The sequence below is a fragment of the Protomyctophum parallelum genome, assembly GCF_964188405.1.
Source record: "Protomyctophum parallelum genome assembly, chromosome: 1".
NCBI lineage: Eukaryota > Metazoa > Chordata > Actinopteri > Myctophiformes > Myctophidae > Protomyctophum > Protomyctophum parallelum.
The window spans coordinates 41,961,114-41,975,959 of record NC_139697.1 but is presented as its reverse complement, the minus strand read 5'-3'; the positions used below and the strand labels follow the sequence as shown (position 1 = coordinate 41,975,959).

The 14,846-nt window shown below is 42.9% G+C and overlaps 1 protein-coding gene across 11 annotated transcripts in view; it reads right to left on the bottom strand.

Moving 5' to 3' along the window:
• macf1a (microtubule actin crosslinking factor 1a) overlaps nucleotides 1-14,846 on the bottom strand; it is a 266,103-nt gene that overhangs the window by 128,418 nt on the left and 122,839 nt on the right. For all 11 annotated transcript variants that reach the window (XM_083785940.1, XM_083785948.1, XM_083785944.1 and 8 more), the window contains 15 exons: nucleotides 12,820-12,986; nucleotides 12,407-12,519; nucleotides 10,785-10,891; nucleotides 9,875-9,994; nucleotides 8,096-8,191; nucleotides 6,062-6,189; nucleotides 5,775-5,868; nucleotides 4,749-4,903; nucleotides 4,077-4,383; nucleotides 3,656-3,784; nucleotides 3,469-3,546; nucleotides 2,337-2,498; nucleotides 1,845-1,949; nucleotides 1,596-1,691; nucleotides 1,206-1,331 (listed from right to left, as the gene is read on the bottom strand). In XM_083785940.1, coding sequence (XP_083642066.1) covers nucleotides 1,206-1,331; nucleotides 1,596-1,691; nucleotides 1,845-1,949; nucleotides 2,337-2,498; nucleotides 3,469-3,546; nucleotides 3,656-3,784; nucleotides 4,077-4,383; nucleotides 4,749-4,903; nucleotides 5,775-5,868; nucleotides 6,062-6,189; nucleotides 8,096-8,191; nucleotides 9,875-9,994; nucleotides 10,785-10,891; nucleotides 12,407-12,519; nucleotides 12,820-12,986 — 1,983 coding nt within the window. The remainder of the gene's footprint in view (nucleotides 1-1,205; nucleotides 1,332-1,595; nucleotides 1,692-1,844; nucleotides 1,950-2,336; nucleotides 2,499-3,468; nucleotides 3,547-3,655; nucleotides 3,785-4,076; nucleotides 4,384-4,748; nucleotides 4,904-5,774; nucleotides 5,869-6,061; nucleotides 6,190-8,095; nucleotides 8,192-9,874; nucleotides 9,995-10,784; nucleotides 10,892-12,406; nucleotides 12,520-12,819; nucleotides 12,987-14,846) is intronic.

Sequence of the window (14,846 nt, the reverse complement as noted above, 5' to 3'; positions counted from 1 at the left end):
AGACAAGATAGGTTTAGAGATGCAGCTGTATGCAGAAGTTGAAATGGGTCTAATACCCCTTCATTTATTTCATGATCTCAGACTGTTAGAGGCTGGTGGTTGATTGGTTATCGTTGTGGCGGCCTCCTGTCAAATGTCTTTCAGAATTAGAGTTTGAGCACACCAAACTGAATGTTCATTGAATGTTGGGAAATTATTAACAAGTCAAATGTACAATCATGAAAGCCGACACAAACACACAGACAAACGGAGATCACGGAGGGACACATGCTCGTTAATTTAAACATGCACGCAAGCATGTGGATTTGCACACACTTGCATGCAGCCACAAATAAACAGAGGCAGAGCCTAAACCAACACAGACTTTTTTGGACAACACCCACAGACAGACATACAATATAAAGACGTCATACACACAGATTCCTCCTCTGACCCGATATATGGCCACCATCTGCTCTGTGTCCGTGTGTGTGCGTGCGCGTGCGTGTGCGCATGTGTGTGCATGAGCACGCGCACATTCATATGAGAACTAGGTGTGAATGTGGCAGACTCAACATCTTTGCCACAGGAGGCATGATTCAGCAACGTCCCTCTCAAATAGATGTGACCTCACTGCATGTGGTCAGAACTGCATGCGTAGAGCTACCCAGCACAACAACAACAACAACAACAAGCTAGTTCGGGGAAATTACTTTTACTGCTTCACCCAGCAAATGGCTGATCAGGTGGCTTAGATGAGCGCATGAGGGGGAGCTGTTAGGGATAAAGTGTCTCGGTCAGAGAAACTTTGACACAGACTGGGCAAGCAGAGAGTCGAATTGGAGACCTTCCGATTCCCACTCAACTATATGACTGCTCCAAATTGAAGGCAATTGTGTTAGTTATGCTTCAGTGCGTTGTACACATGCTATTAGCACAAGTCTCGCCTATTAGCTATTAGACCAAACACAGAGCTTTCAGAGTTTTCGCTCCAGAGGAAGAAGGACTCATGAATTCCTGTTCTTTGACTATAGAGAAATGTGTCTATTTGTACGTCTCTAAATGTTTTGATGAATTGAAAATGGTGGACCCTCTTGTAAACAAGTGTAATGCTTAATTGGGTCGTCCACTCACAGTTAACAGTCTTTGTATTGAGTTTGTGCTTGAAATATACTGTAATTCTGAAAACTGCTAATAAATATTTCAATCAATCAATCAATCAATACCATGGAGTCTTGTAGAAGGTCCTCCAGTTTGCCCAGTCGGCTGTTCTTGTCACAGGTGTACTGTCTCTTGATGGAGTCCTGGAGTTGACGCAGGTACGACTCACAGTCCCGCGCGTCATTCATGAACTGTCAGAATTAGAGAAAACAGTGACCGTTTCAAAGCGAGTTTATCATCATCATCGTTCTCAGTCGACAGGATTATGACTCGCATGAGGGTTCTGATCAGAGACCGAAAAACAACATTAATGGTAGATCACTACATTATGAGCAAAATTGGATTCCCACAGCTGAGCCAAAACAAATCGCTCTAATCATGAGACGTGTCATGTGATGTACAGCAGCTGCTGCACAGATGGTCTTGCTGAATAACCGATGAACAGTGAACTTTACCTGGAAGTAGGTAGCGTTGTCTTTAAGGTGTTGTTCCACACATACGCACAGCTCACGCACCCACTGCCACTGTGTCTGCAGGGCGGCACTGTACGCCTGGAAAGAAATAAAGGTGTTACTGTAGTAACTCTGAGGACCCCTCAGGAGTCCCGGACCCCCTGTTGAAGACCCATGCTCTAAAGGTCATTCTGACTAATCCAATAACACCAAATGACTCAGGAGGAAGAGGTGGCTGCTGGGTAACCGTACCTCCACGGTCTGTTTTGCCGGGTGGTTCTCCAGACACAGGCGATCGGCCGTTTCCTGGAGCGAACGCATTATGTCCTGTTTGTCGTCCAGGTCTGACCTCATTTCCTGGGCAGAGGAGAGACGAACAGAATGTTGGCATTTGATTGTTTGTGTATCTTCACAAATGTGGGTGAATCTGAAAACAAATTTCCCCCTGATTGATATTTATATAACTGAACCAGACCCAGTAAGATCCATATCACAATTAAAAACAACACAATAAAATAACAGCAACTAAAAGAAAAACTTAAATACTGCGCCAGTCTAGTATTACAGTATTTTAGGCGCATGATACCAAATTACCAATGTACTTCAAGTACAAATGAGCCATTACTGTTAAAATTCAGGGAAATATAACAGGGAATTCTGATACGAGTCATTAGAACACCTTTTTGACTGTGTGTGTGTGTGTGTGTGTGTGTGTGTGTGTGTGTGTGTGTGTACACCACTCACGGTGTACATGTCTCTCTTGTCGAGGATGTTAGTGTTGTGATGGCTCCAGTCAAAGCTGATCTCCTCCTCCTCTCTCTCGTTGAGCCAGATCAGCTCCTCCGTGCAGTGACACACAAACTCCTGCAGGCTCTCCAGGCTCCGCAGGCGCCACGACGAATGTTCCTACGGCAACAAGACAAACAATCCACGTCATCACACCGACCAACCAGCAGCGGAGCGACAGGTAAGAGAAATGTACAACAACAACAAATGTTAAATGAACACTCCGGAGTTTCCGGTGTCAAAGTCAAAGTCGTAAGTATTTAGTCGTAAGTACATTCCTATTAACTGGCTTAGTGTGAGACACAACTGGACAGATTGAGAAAGGTTACGGGAAAGAAAGATGGGAGTGTAAAGAAAAGCAGTACATTTTCATGGTCCCTGAGAGGTCCTTAAGGGGTACAATTAAAGTCTTGTAAAAATGTCACCAATACTGGCCATTTCATTGTGCATTAAGTGTTTGCCTGAGGCTGACCTGATTCAGAAGCTGAATAACTACCATGCATCATTGCAAGGAGAAAAATAGAGTGTAAAGAGTCAAAAACAAATGGAGACTGATAAGAGATGGAACAAGATACAAGACACGTCTGTGTCCTTAAAAAGGGACATACAGAGGGAGAGAGGGAGGGACGGAGTTAGCAGGGGAGAGAAAGAGGGAATAAAGCTGGTGCATAATGACATGTACAGTATTTAGCATAAACCTCCCTGGCCCATTCACACATAGCAGGATTAATTAAGACTGGGGGTGAACTAGGCCTAGGGTACACACACAGACAAAGAGATCATAAGAAAATAATTGCCAGCACTCCTACTTGTATAGTTACCCTATTGGTCTGAATATACGACTACAGGTATATTATTATGGGTTATATTATAATCAGGGACTAAACTATTTGATATTCAATGTTCTTTTTCCACTAATGAGTCGAGGCCCGGGGTCTTGAAAAATAGGGGTAGTCTTATAATCAGAGTCGTTTTATATTCGGGACAATACAGTAATTAATGAACGGGCAGCATACACGGACACGTTCCGGTGCCAAAAAAAGGTAAAAAAGGTAACATGTGCGCACATGCACACCACACACACACTGACCAGTAGTTTGTAGTACTGATGTTCCAGCTTGGCCAGGGTTTCTGAGTAACTGCTCTTGAAGTTAGGAGACACTTTAGACTACAGGACAGGAAAGAAAACACAGTAATTAATAAACACAGCTCTCTGCACAACAAACAACACTGTGTGTGTGTGTGTGTGTGTGTGTGTGTGTGTGTGTGTGTGTTACCTCATAGTTGCGTGCTTCCTGTATGCTGCCCATAAGCTCCTCCACAGCGGTGTGGATGGTGTTCTGCTCCGTCAGGTTGTTCTCTACGGAGGGCAGGTCTGCCCCCCACTCAGCCCCCTCCAACATGTCCTGACACACACACACACACACACACACACGCATTGTGAGCTTGTAGATCGGTAATTTTTTACATGCCACACTGTCGTACGGCAACTTAAAATTAAGCATTAGGCTTAACTCTTCATGAACCTGTTCACCTTGCTACACATATGTGTCTGAATCTGATCCATTCCTAACCCATGCCTCTATGGATAACTCCCTACACATCAATGTTAATCTCCCTTCACCTCTTCAATCCCTCCCGTCTCCCGTGGCATTCTATCTCTCCATCGTTTTACTCCCACCTGGCCCGCCATCTCACCTGCGTCTCCTCCACCCATCCCAGTAATTCGTAGATGAACCTCAGGCTTCCTTCGTCCTCCGATGACGACATGGCCACCAGCTGGGAGCGGGCCGTGGGTCTGCGGAGCAGGGCGGCCCCCACGGCTCCCACTACGCCCACGGCGCCCAGTAGGGTCTGCCCCAGGGAGAGGCCTCCGTCGGTGGGCCGCTGGCCCGTTCTTTGCTCCCCCACGATGGTCCCCAGCGCCTGGGAGAAGTGTCCCTTCCTGTACACGCTGGAGCACTGGAGCCTCAGGGAGACCAGCTCCTCTTGTAGACAGGACACTCTGTGGGAGGGGAGCGTACTGATATACTGGGTATTGTTGATCGTCGGTTGCATTATGCCATGGATAAAGTTATCAAAGCTGCAGCCTTATGGTAAAAAACCTGACCTTTAGGCTTTCAAGATCCCAATAATGGTATGGGACAAACACAGACAATATTGTGCTCGTTGGAGGACCCGGCCAAGCCAGGAGCACTGTGGAGGAAACAAACGCCAGTCTCCACAGTGGTGGGTGAGTACTTTACCCCTGTGTCACCTGGATGCCAAGGACTAAATCCCATGTTTGTGAAAAAGACGCTGAAGACCATTGACCTCTTCAGCCCATACTGTACTGTAGATTCATCCATAAAGTCTGTCTGTCTGTCTCACCTGAAAGCCAGCTGGTCCACCTGGTAGTACTTCTCGTCTCGGAGGACACTGAGGTCCGTGTTGAGCTGTCTGAGCAGGGACTCACAGTCCTGCAGGTAGCACGCCAGCTCTCTCTCACACTGCACACCCTCGCCACTCTCCATACGAGACATGTCCTGAGTGAATGGATTGAGGCATCCATTAGTGATTGAGCCCTTGAAAATGGACTTTGTTTGTTTGAGTTGGAAGTCATTATTTGATGCCCAAGACTGTTTGTCTTAGTCGTGTGTCTAATGACACAGTCCCAGATTCACACCGTTGTGGACTGTTGGTTTAATCAGGCATGAAATTAAGTTTAAATCCTCATTTAGATTAATTGAATTCATGTTATCACAGCACAGCTGAGACTGACAAAAATAATAATAATACATTTTATTTATAACACACTTTACATCTTTGCGAATCTCAAAGTGCAAATCTCATGGTGCAACAAAGTACTAACATAAACATCTACTCCTAGATGTTTGCGTTGATTTAATCTTAATGTGTCTTGTATATTACTCTATGTAGAATGTGGTGTTAGTGTGTGTTTGTGTTGTTCTGTGAGTCTTGCAGTGAGACAAACCCACTAGGAAAACATTATAGAGTGAGTGAGTGAGTTTGTGCGTGCGTGCACTGGTTACAATACTTGTAAAAACATTTAGTGAGTCATTAAGAAAATGAGAGAAGCCGTTCTCACAGAGTGAGTGAGTGAGTGAGTGAGTGAGTGAGTGAGTGATAACCCTTCCACAGTAGTATCTTTTTCATATTTTCGATTATTTTGCATATTTTCCTAAATAATGCCTAAAAAATACATAAATGTAAAAATGTAAAAAAAATTAATACAATAAATCATTGTCTTCGTGTAAGTTGGGTAAGTTTCATGGTGATAACAATCTAATATAGGTATGGTTTTTATGGTTTTATACGTTCCAATTTTGGAGCTCTGGCAAAAAGAACTGAACCGGTTCGTGTGTGCATGCGTGCGTGCACTGGATCAATACTCACAGCCTGTAGTGTGTTCTTAGCCAAGGTGAGTTTCTCTTCACAGTCCAGAGCCAAGTTCTGAACCTTATTGGCCATCTGAAGTAGAAGCTCCAACCTGAACACACACACACACACACACACACACACACACACACACAGGTAACAATCCCATATGGGGAATATTGTAACAACAACCAAGTGCAGAAAGAAACCAGTGTGTGTGTGTGTGTGTGTGTGTGTGTGTGTGTGTGTGTGTGTGTGTGTGTGTGTGTGTGTGTGTGTGTGTGTGTGTGTGTGCGTGCGTGTACCTCTCCACAGCAGGCCTCAGAGCCTTCTCTCTGTCCAGCATCTCCAGGATCAGTTTCCCCCACTCCTCCTCCAGGTCATTAGGATGCATTCCCTGAGGAAGTTTGATACGACCAAACTCTATCCATACCTACACACGCAGTAAACACACACACACACAAAAAATTGCACAATTACAATTGCATAATGAGCATAGTACCCACAGACACAAATGCAGATAGGCAAACAGATAGGCACACCCACAAAATTACCTGCATTATGTAAATAGCTCAAATTACCATGGATTCATGTGTTGACTGATAACCCACATACACACAATTAATATTATGCCAAAATGCTATTATAAATATACCAAACTGAAAAGGATAATTGAGTATTGTAATTCAACTCCCCCCCCCCCCCCCCCCCCCACCATGCACACATAAGAACCCAGATTTGTTGAATGTTGAATGTTTTATGTTAAATTGGTTGTTCAGCAATGAAGTTTTTGTTTTAGGAAGATTAATAGAGAAGGCATGGCAGTTACGATGAACGATGTATCCATAAGTAACTGTCTATGTATTTTGTTTATGATGTATCATGAGGTGTATGTACAATTGTGTCTTGAAAGCCCGTGCGGGCTGGGCATCTTATGAACACTTTAGAAACTATCTAAACTCTATCTATGCACACACAAATTGGATTATGGCAAAGACAAAGAGAAACTATTGTGCCATGCATACACACAAAGGCCCAGTCATATCATATGCGGCGGTACAATGTTTCTGTGATTTAACATCTGTTCCCAAAGAAACATTGACACACCGACAACCTAATAACTACTGTATTATTAGCACCATCATGGTCATGGCTCTGAGCTTCCGTCACACAATCAGCTATTGATACAAACAACAACTTCAGTATACAGTGCTGTAGCTGTAGGACAATGATGTTCAACCACAGACACTGCTGATGCCCATGACAAACTGTAAGCCCTGCACGTGGTGTTTGTATGGTGCCAAATAATAAGCTAACCTGGGTAGCTTATATTCAAACCTTTACCTCACCCCAATATCCCCTTTTTCACCCCTTTCCTTTTCTTCTCTCATCCATTCATTCATTCAATACTGCCTCCCTCAATTTGGTTGATGCTAATCTTTCGATTATTCTACAAATTAACATCACATCCTCCCCATCTCTATTCTTATTAAATGATGTATCCCAGTTGCCATTAAATAATACCCGTATTCGTGTCTTCTTTGCTGGCGTAACGGCCGCAAAGAAGATGGTTGCTTCGCACTGGAAACCGCCTCATACATTGTCATTTCGCCAATTGGCTTTGACCTTTCTAGATATCATTTATCTAGAAATGTCTACAGCAAGATTGCATGGTGCAAAAGAGGAAAACATTGAGATTTGGTCTGGTATTGCAGATTTGGTTAAGGGCATGATTTAATCATTATTATTATTATTTATTTATTTTTTGTTCCCATTGCACAGTAGTAGGAGTACTGACATTTTGTGGCATCTTTGGTCCCGGGGGGGAGGGGTGGGTGGGATTGTTTGTTTGTTTTTGTGTTCCTTGCTTTTGCTGTTATGTGTTGTTTTTATGTGTTTTGTTTTCTTTAGTCATTCATGGTGTTAACATTATTGTGATTTATTGTCTTAAAATAAAAAACATTTGATAACAAAAAAAATACTGCCTCCCTCATCTACTTATTATCCCATTAAGAACGGAGGCCTAACAACTGAAAATTCTGAAAAACGTATGTTTCTATATCAGCGGTTCTCAAACTTTTTCATGTCATGGACCCCACAAATTATATGTACAGTATACTTTTTGTGCTGGGGATCCCCAGAAGCAAACATTTGAGTTAAAAATGTTTGCCTAAGAAAATAGCAGATCTACAAGCTTGTAGCGGGGCAAAAGTGACATGCTATGAGCTTGTATATCTGCTATTTTTGAATAGCCAAAGTATAAAATAATGCTTTTTAGCTCAAATCTAAAATTACACAGATTCTTTCTCGGTTTGAATGGGTCAATTGCTCTTGCCTACCTCCAGTATTTTGTAGAGGTGCTCCACATGACTCTTCTCCATCTCCTTGGCAGGGATCTCGGTTTCTTTGAAATGGACGTACTCGTTGTAAAGTGCCTGAGGAGGGTGATGGAGGAAAAGGAGGAGAGAGATGAGGGTATGAGGAGAGAAAGAGAGAGTGACAGGGATGAAGGGAGAAGAATGAGGGGAAGAAATGATAGGGAGGTGTAGGAGAGAGCGATAGAGAGGTTATTGATGTACAGTACAGGGTCAATATTACCCTGGACACCATCTTTTAAGTTCAAACAGAAAATCATTAGCCGTTACTGTAGCTAAAAGCTTTGTAATCACAACGCCCCGCCCTGGGAGACCATGGCCTTTTACTGTCCTCAAATCAGAGAGAAAACATGGACTTTATTTGTTTAGTTGGACAGGACAATGCATATTAATGGATGTCACATGGACTTAAATACACCGGATATAGCACAGTTGCTAATTTTCATCCGCAGTCCTCACAAGAAACACAAAACGGAAAAGAGACAGGCAAACAGTGGAATACTTACATAACATTACATAGGGAACACAGCATAAAAAAGTAATACACCTAAAATAATCACGAATGGTTGCAGCTTTGGTTTTCAAGCAACCATTTTTTCAGATTGAATTTAAAAGATAGAAATGTAGCACAATCCCTTATACCAGGGGTAGGCAACCTGCGGCTCTAGAGCCACATGTGGCTCTTATAGGCCCTCTCCCGTGGCTCCCAGTTGCTACGGTAAAGAAGTATGAAAAGGAATAAGAGGTTTTCCTTTTCTTTTCTTTTTTTTTACATTTAATCATAATTTATTATTGAATTTGTAGTAGGCATGAAGTTATTCTTTAATTTTGATATTGCAAAACAATGTTGCCTATACACCATGCAGATAAAAATAAGAATCAAATTTAATGAAGGAAAATAGAAGAATGTATTCATGATAAGACATCTCTGTTTGTTTTCACCACCAATGCTGCTGGCTTACTGGTACAGTATACTTGATGTGCTTTGAGAAATCAGCAAACAATAAAATGTAATATTGAAAGACCAGAAAAATCACGAATAATTAAAGTTTGCTTTATCAAAGCAAACTTATTTTGCGGCTCCAGATAGAATTGTAATACGTTTTTGGGCCAAAAATGGCTCTTCTGATAATAAAGGTTGCCTACCCCTGCCTTATGCGCAGAGGAAGGCCATTCCATGCTACACAACCCTGTACTGACATACAGGACATTTTGGCCGAATGTTGTTTGCCAGAGCGGCACCTTGCAGTCTCCTCGAGTGGTTGCTCTGGTACCGATTCCCCTATCAGGCTTTCGTTTAATGAATCCACTTAGGGGGGGGGGGGCACAGACCATGTAGGGTCTTGTATATGACCCCAACCCAACCCGTTTGAAATTTTCAAAGTTATCAAAGCTAAAACAAAAATGAGCCTCAAACACTTTGAGCGCACTCTTGTAGAGCTTTGAGAGGTTTGAGAGTAGTCACAGATCTGTGCAAGACCAGTTTGTGAAACAGTATTCAATGTGTGATAGGATCATACAGTGAAGATACGATCTTCACTGTCTAATGGAGTCCCCCATCCCTGAATATGAAGAAAGAGCAAAATGCCTGCCTTGTGTATTATGATCAATTCCTGCGCCTTTTGTTTCTCTCCAGTTACAAAACCACAACAGTAGGTAACTGTTAGATGCAGTTATTCTATGACAACATTCCTTCTGTCATGCCAACGATTGCGCCTCACAAACCTCCTCTCCGTCTCTCACCTTGAGCTCCACAGGGTTTTGTGGGAAGTTCTTATTGGCCATGAGCGTTGTGTGCTGGCGACTCCACTGGAGCAAAGTGGAGAACCTGGACTGGTACTCTAACCACCGCTGATCCACCTCCTGCGAGGAGGGAGAGAGAGATAGACAAGAGAGAGGGGAAGAGAAAGAGGGAGAGATTGAACAGGGAGAGAGGAGCCAGGTAGAAAGGAAGACGTAGAAAGCAAATGCGATCTACTGATATTTTCTGCGGTCCTTCACGCATGACGAATTCATGCAATGTAACAAATTGTCCCAGCTAGCATCACGTGTCATGTCTAAAAGCTATTCCACTATAATATAGTTAGACTGCTTCTCAGAGCTGTTCATGATATTATTCACTGGCAGTGGGAATATGTAACGCCATAAACACATTATTGGTTTAATCAAATGCCATGAGGCAAAATATGGAATTTAAAAAGAATACAAGTTGCCTGAACAATTCCCATTGTTAGCCTGGAACCTAGAGCATTATAATAATAATAGCTGTTTATTTGTTAGATGTGCTACATCAAATAAATATGCACACATGTAGCTTTGTTTGATATTCAACATATGCAGCATCATATTCCTTTTTTTCTCCACTGGAGACTCAACTGTGAACTCGGATGATAGGAGCAGAAAGGAGCAGTCAAACGTGAATTGAAGATGAATGAAAAATAAAAATAAAATAAAATAATGTATGCATGTAATATGTATGCAACACAATGAACACATACAGCAGAACGCTACTGAATAGAATACAAAAGCCACACAGGACTGGCACTCGTGTGCATTGAATAACAGTAACAATGGAATGCTGTGTATGAAAATAAGTGCAAAAGAGGATGAATGTGAAGGTTAGATGAATGCATTCAGGTGGTCTGTGGCGTACATGTGCAGCGATGCCCTCTCCTCCCTCTGGGATCTTGGGGAAGGCATCATAGATGGAGGAGACGTAGGTGATGACCGACTTCTCATCTGGAGATGGAACGTCCACATCTGACAGACACAGACACAGACACAGACAGAGACAGAGACAGAGAGAGAGAGAGAGAGAGAGAGAGAGAGAGAGAATAGAGGACAAGATAAAAACAGACGTACAGGAATTGAATCAGGATTATTATATTGGTTGCAGATGATCATTTATTGGATAGAAGGCACTCTGTTCTTGCTGCTTGCAGCTAACTCACTGTGTTATTTATTACCCTTTAATAAAACGAAATCAGATTGGTTAGGGCGTGTACCACATGGGCTTTGATGCCAGACAGCTAGTCTCCGGTTCGACCCTGCTCTCTCCTCGTGTTATTTTTATTTTTAATCAAAATTATAATAATAATGTGATGTCCTGGTGTGGCCGATAATTGCTACGGTAGTACATAATCGAAAGCTGGTTGGTGGGCATAAAGCAGTTTTGTAGGAGCTACATCTTTCACATGAGTAAGGAAACAAGGTGACCTCTATGATCAATATGTGATCAACATGATTCAGGCTTCAGGGCATACATAATGAATGAGCCTATGTGGTCAAACTGGCAGCTAGAGTGAACACGCACAGTGACAGAGACTGAGAACAGAAGCAAAGGCTAGTCAGTAAACAACTTAAGCCCTTTAAGTTCTTTGTTGTCTGAAGTAAAGCGACAATCTAAATTAGGTCACATAGTCTAGTCAGTGAACAACTTAAGCCCTTTAAGTTATTTGTAGTCTGACGTAAAGCGACAATAGCCAATCTAAATTATCACAACATGAGTTAGTACACAACTAAAACATATTTTTTAATTTAATTTTATTGGCATTTTTGGAAATGTTTAGAATTCTTTATGTATTATTATCATCATCATCCATTTCCAGCCTATAATGACAAAATAGGGATGCAAGGTTGGAACTTGTGTAAGTGGTTAAATGTGTGGGAGATACTGTGGACAGCAAGTCACTAGATAACGATGTTAAGTCCCAGTAAGCTGTCCTACACTAATGTAGATGATCATAAGGATAAGTGTCTCACATCAACGGGTGTTTTAGCGGTGAGAAAATGACTTTGACAACATATTAAATGTATAATCTTGTCCGCAGCCAGCCTTAGTGTCGATCTCTTCGGGATAAAAACCAGATTATGTGCTTAAATTTCCCTCCCATGTGCCTTGTGACCCCATCTGACTGACATGTACTCTCTTTCCTGTTTAGAGCCATGCCTTGCTTTTTTCATGACAAAGTAATTTGGTAAGATAACAATATGCTATTCTGTCTTTATTAACTACTGGAAATAAGCAACAATTCAAATGTAAAGTAACGTACTGTATTACCAGTCACCGATAGCATCTGCCAAACCTATATACTGTATCAATCAGGCTCTATAATTCTATATCAGCAGTTAATCAGCCAATCAGTCATAGCCTGGAAACCAGACTAATCTGAAAAAAAAAAGTCTGGATTTCCCGGGGCCCGAAAATCAGGGCCTAGTCTACGCAATCTAATATCTACACAGTGACCATTCATTCAGGCTCCCAGTCAGTCTCACCCTCAGCGTCCAGTAGTCTGGTTACTCCTAGCGACTCAGCGATCTCGAACGCCTGTTCCAGGTTGTCACGGTTACTCTGCCGAGACACCACCTCCATGTCAATCAGGTCTGGCCTGGAGAACATAGGGAAACACAGAGGCTTCAGGGTCTGTGTGTGTGTGTGTGTGTGTGTGTGTGTGTGTGTGTGTGTGTGTGTGTGTGTGTGTGTGTGTGTGTGTGTGCCTGCGTGCGTGCGTCAGCCCATCCTCCAAACTTTACCCACTTTGAAGTGTATGTGGGTGTGTCTACCTTTATCTGTGCAGCAAGGCATTTAATACACTGTGGGTGTGTGTGTGTGTGTGTGTGTGTGTGTGTGTGCGTGCGTGCGCCGCGCGTGCGTGCGTGCGTGCGTGTGCGTGTGTGTGCATGTGTACCTGTATCTGTGCAGCAGGGCGTTGAACATGTGTCCATTGCTCCAGCAGGAGGTGAAGTTGGTACAGCGGAGGCCGGGGTAGCCCTCTGTCGCCTGTTGGCTCCATAGCAACAACTTCTCCTTGGCAGTCAGATCACCTGACTCCCCACTCACATAGATCTCTGAAATCTGGACACACACAGAGAGTCAAAGTCAAATATCTGTAACAGAGTTCACATTACTATTGGTATTTTTTTAGTGGCTTTCTCCACAAAGAGTGGGCTGACAGGAAATGGGGGGAGAGATGGGGGTGACATGCAGTAAATGCTGTCGGGATCGGGAGTAGAACCCACGGCACGCTGCCACAGCCCAGGCCCACATATTATTGTAATATGGGGGAACTCAGCACAACCACAAAGCATGCGCACCAAACTAATCTGTCACACCATTATTATTATTATGTTGGTAATATTATCTGAACATCACTCGTGGTAATAGAAATAAACAACACTGTAAAATGTGGTGAAACTTTTGCCCCCACACACACACACACACACACACACACACACACAGTGAGTTTGCAGAAACAGCCTGTCACCGGTGGTGTATGAGTCACATAGAACCTCAGCTAAGGGGCTTTCTGCTTTTTGATTAAAGCTGTCGTCTGTCTTCACATCACTCATCTGTCAAACTAATAACAACCCCTGTTCACTGGGAACCTATACTACATGGATATTGTGCATGTGTGTGCGTGCGAGAGGGAGAGAGAGTGCGTAAGAGAGAGAGAGAGTGAGAGAGAGAGTGTGAGTGAGTGAGTGAGTGAGTGAGTGAGTGAGTGAGTGAGTGAGTGAGTGAGTGAGTGAGTGAGTGAGTGAGTGAGTGAGTGAGTGAGTGAGTGAGTGAGTGAGTGAGTGAGTGAGTGAGTGAGTGAGTGAGAGAGAGAGAGAGAGAGAGAGAGAGAGAGAGAGAGAGAGAGAGAGAGAGAGAGAGAGAGAGAGAGAGAGAGAGAGAGAGAGAGAGAGAGAGAGAATTGTGTTTACTTGTGAGTGTGGATCAATATTCTTCCTCTCCATCATTATTCTTCCAACAGTCTATCTGTCTCATTAGCTAGTTTCCTCACAACCTCTCCTCCGGTCTCCCTTCCTTTGATCTGTCCCTTTCATTTTCTTTTGTCCTTCATCATCTGTTCAGATCCTGATAACTGACTCTCATGTTGCTTTTCTTCTCTGTTCACTGTCCAAGTCCTCCTGACCAGTGAAGTTCTATACTTCGTCATAGGAGAAAATAACTAAAATTACAAAAATAAATAAAATAGCTACTGTATTGCATTGCGATATTTTGTTAGCAAATATGTACATTAAATGTACACAATGCACATTTTGCATTGTGAGCAAAACATGTACACTCAGCTAAATGAGCACACTGTTTTACGGGGTAATGGTGCAACTGCAATCATGGTCAACCAAGCGGACACTGACCTAAAAGTAATTTCCTGTTAAAACCGGGAAAGCATCTGTGTCATTTCACATTTTGTCTACTGTATAGAAACATAGGTTTTTCAGAAAACTCGTAGGATTCAAAAATAGTGGTTTGCAAAAATAGCAGATCTACAAGCTCACATCACGTCACTTCGTGCCACACTGTGAGCTGGTCCATCTGCTATTTATTTTTTTATTTTTTAAGATGGGGGGTCTGCGGCCAAATATATATAATTTTGGGCGTCCTTGGCACGAAAAGGTTTGAGAACTACTGATTTAGAAGGCATTCGTAGAATCGACCTCAGGTCTTAATGGGTTAAACTACATGACCAGTGGTCCATCTTGTCTCCAGACTCCACCTCATCCTGTTTTATTTTCATCTATCCACCGTCACTAAGTCAGGCTGACGTTTATGTGCAGTAACTGGTGGCACCACCAGGCCCTTGTTGCTGTGATCAGTATTCCTTTTGTCCACTCATCCCTTGTTCACTTCTTTTCTTGTGTTTTGTACTCCTCCTTCTCCCTCTTCTCTGTGTGTGTGTGTGTGTGTGTGTGTGTGTGTGTGTGTGTG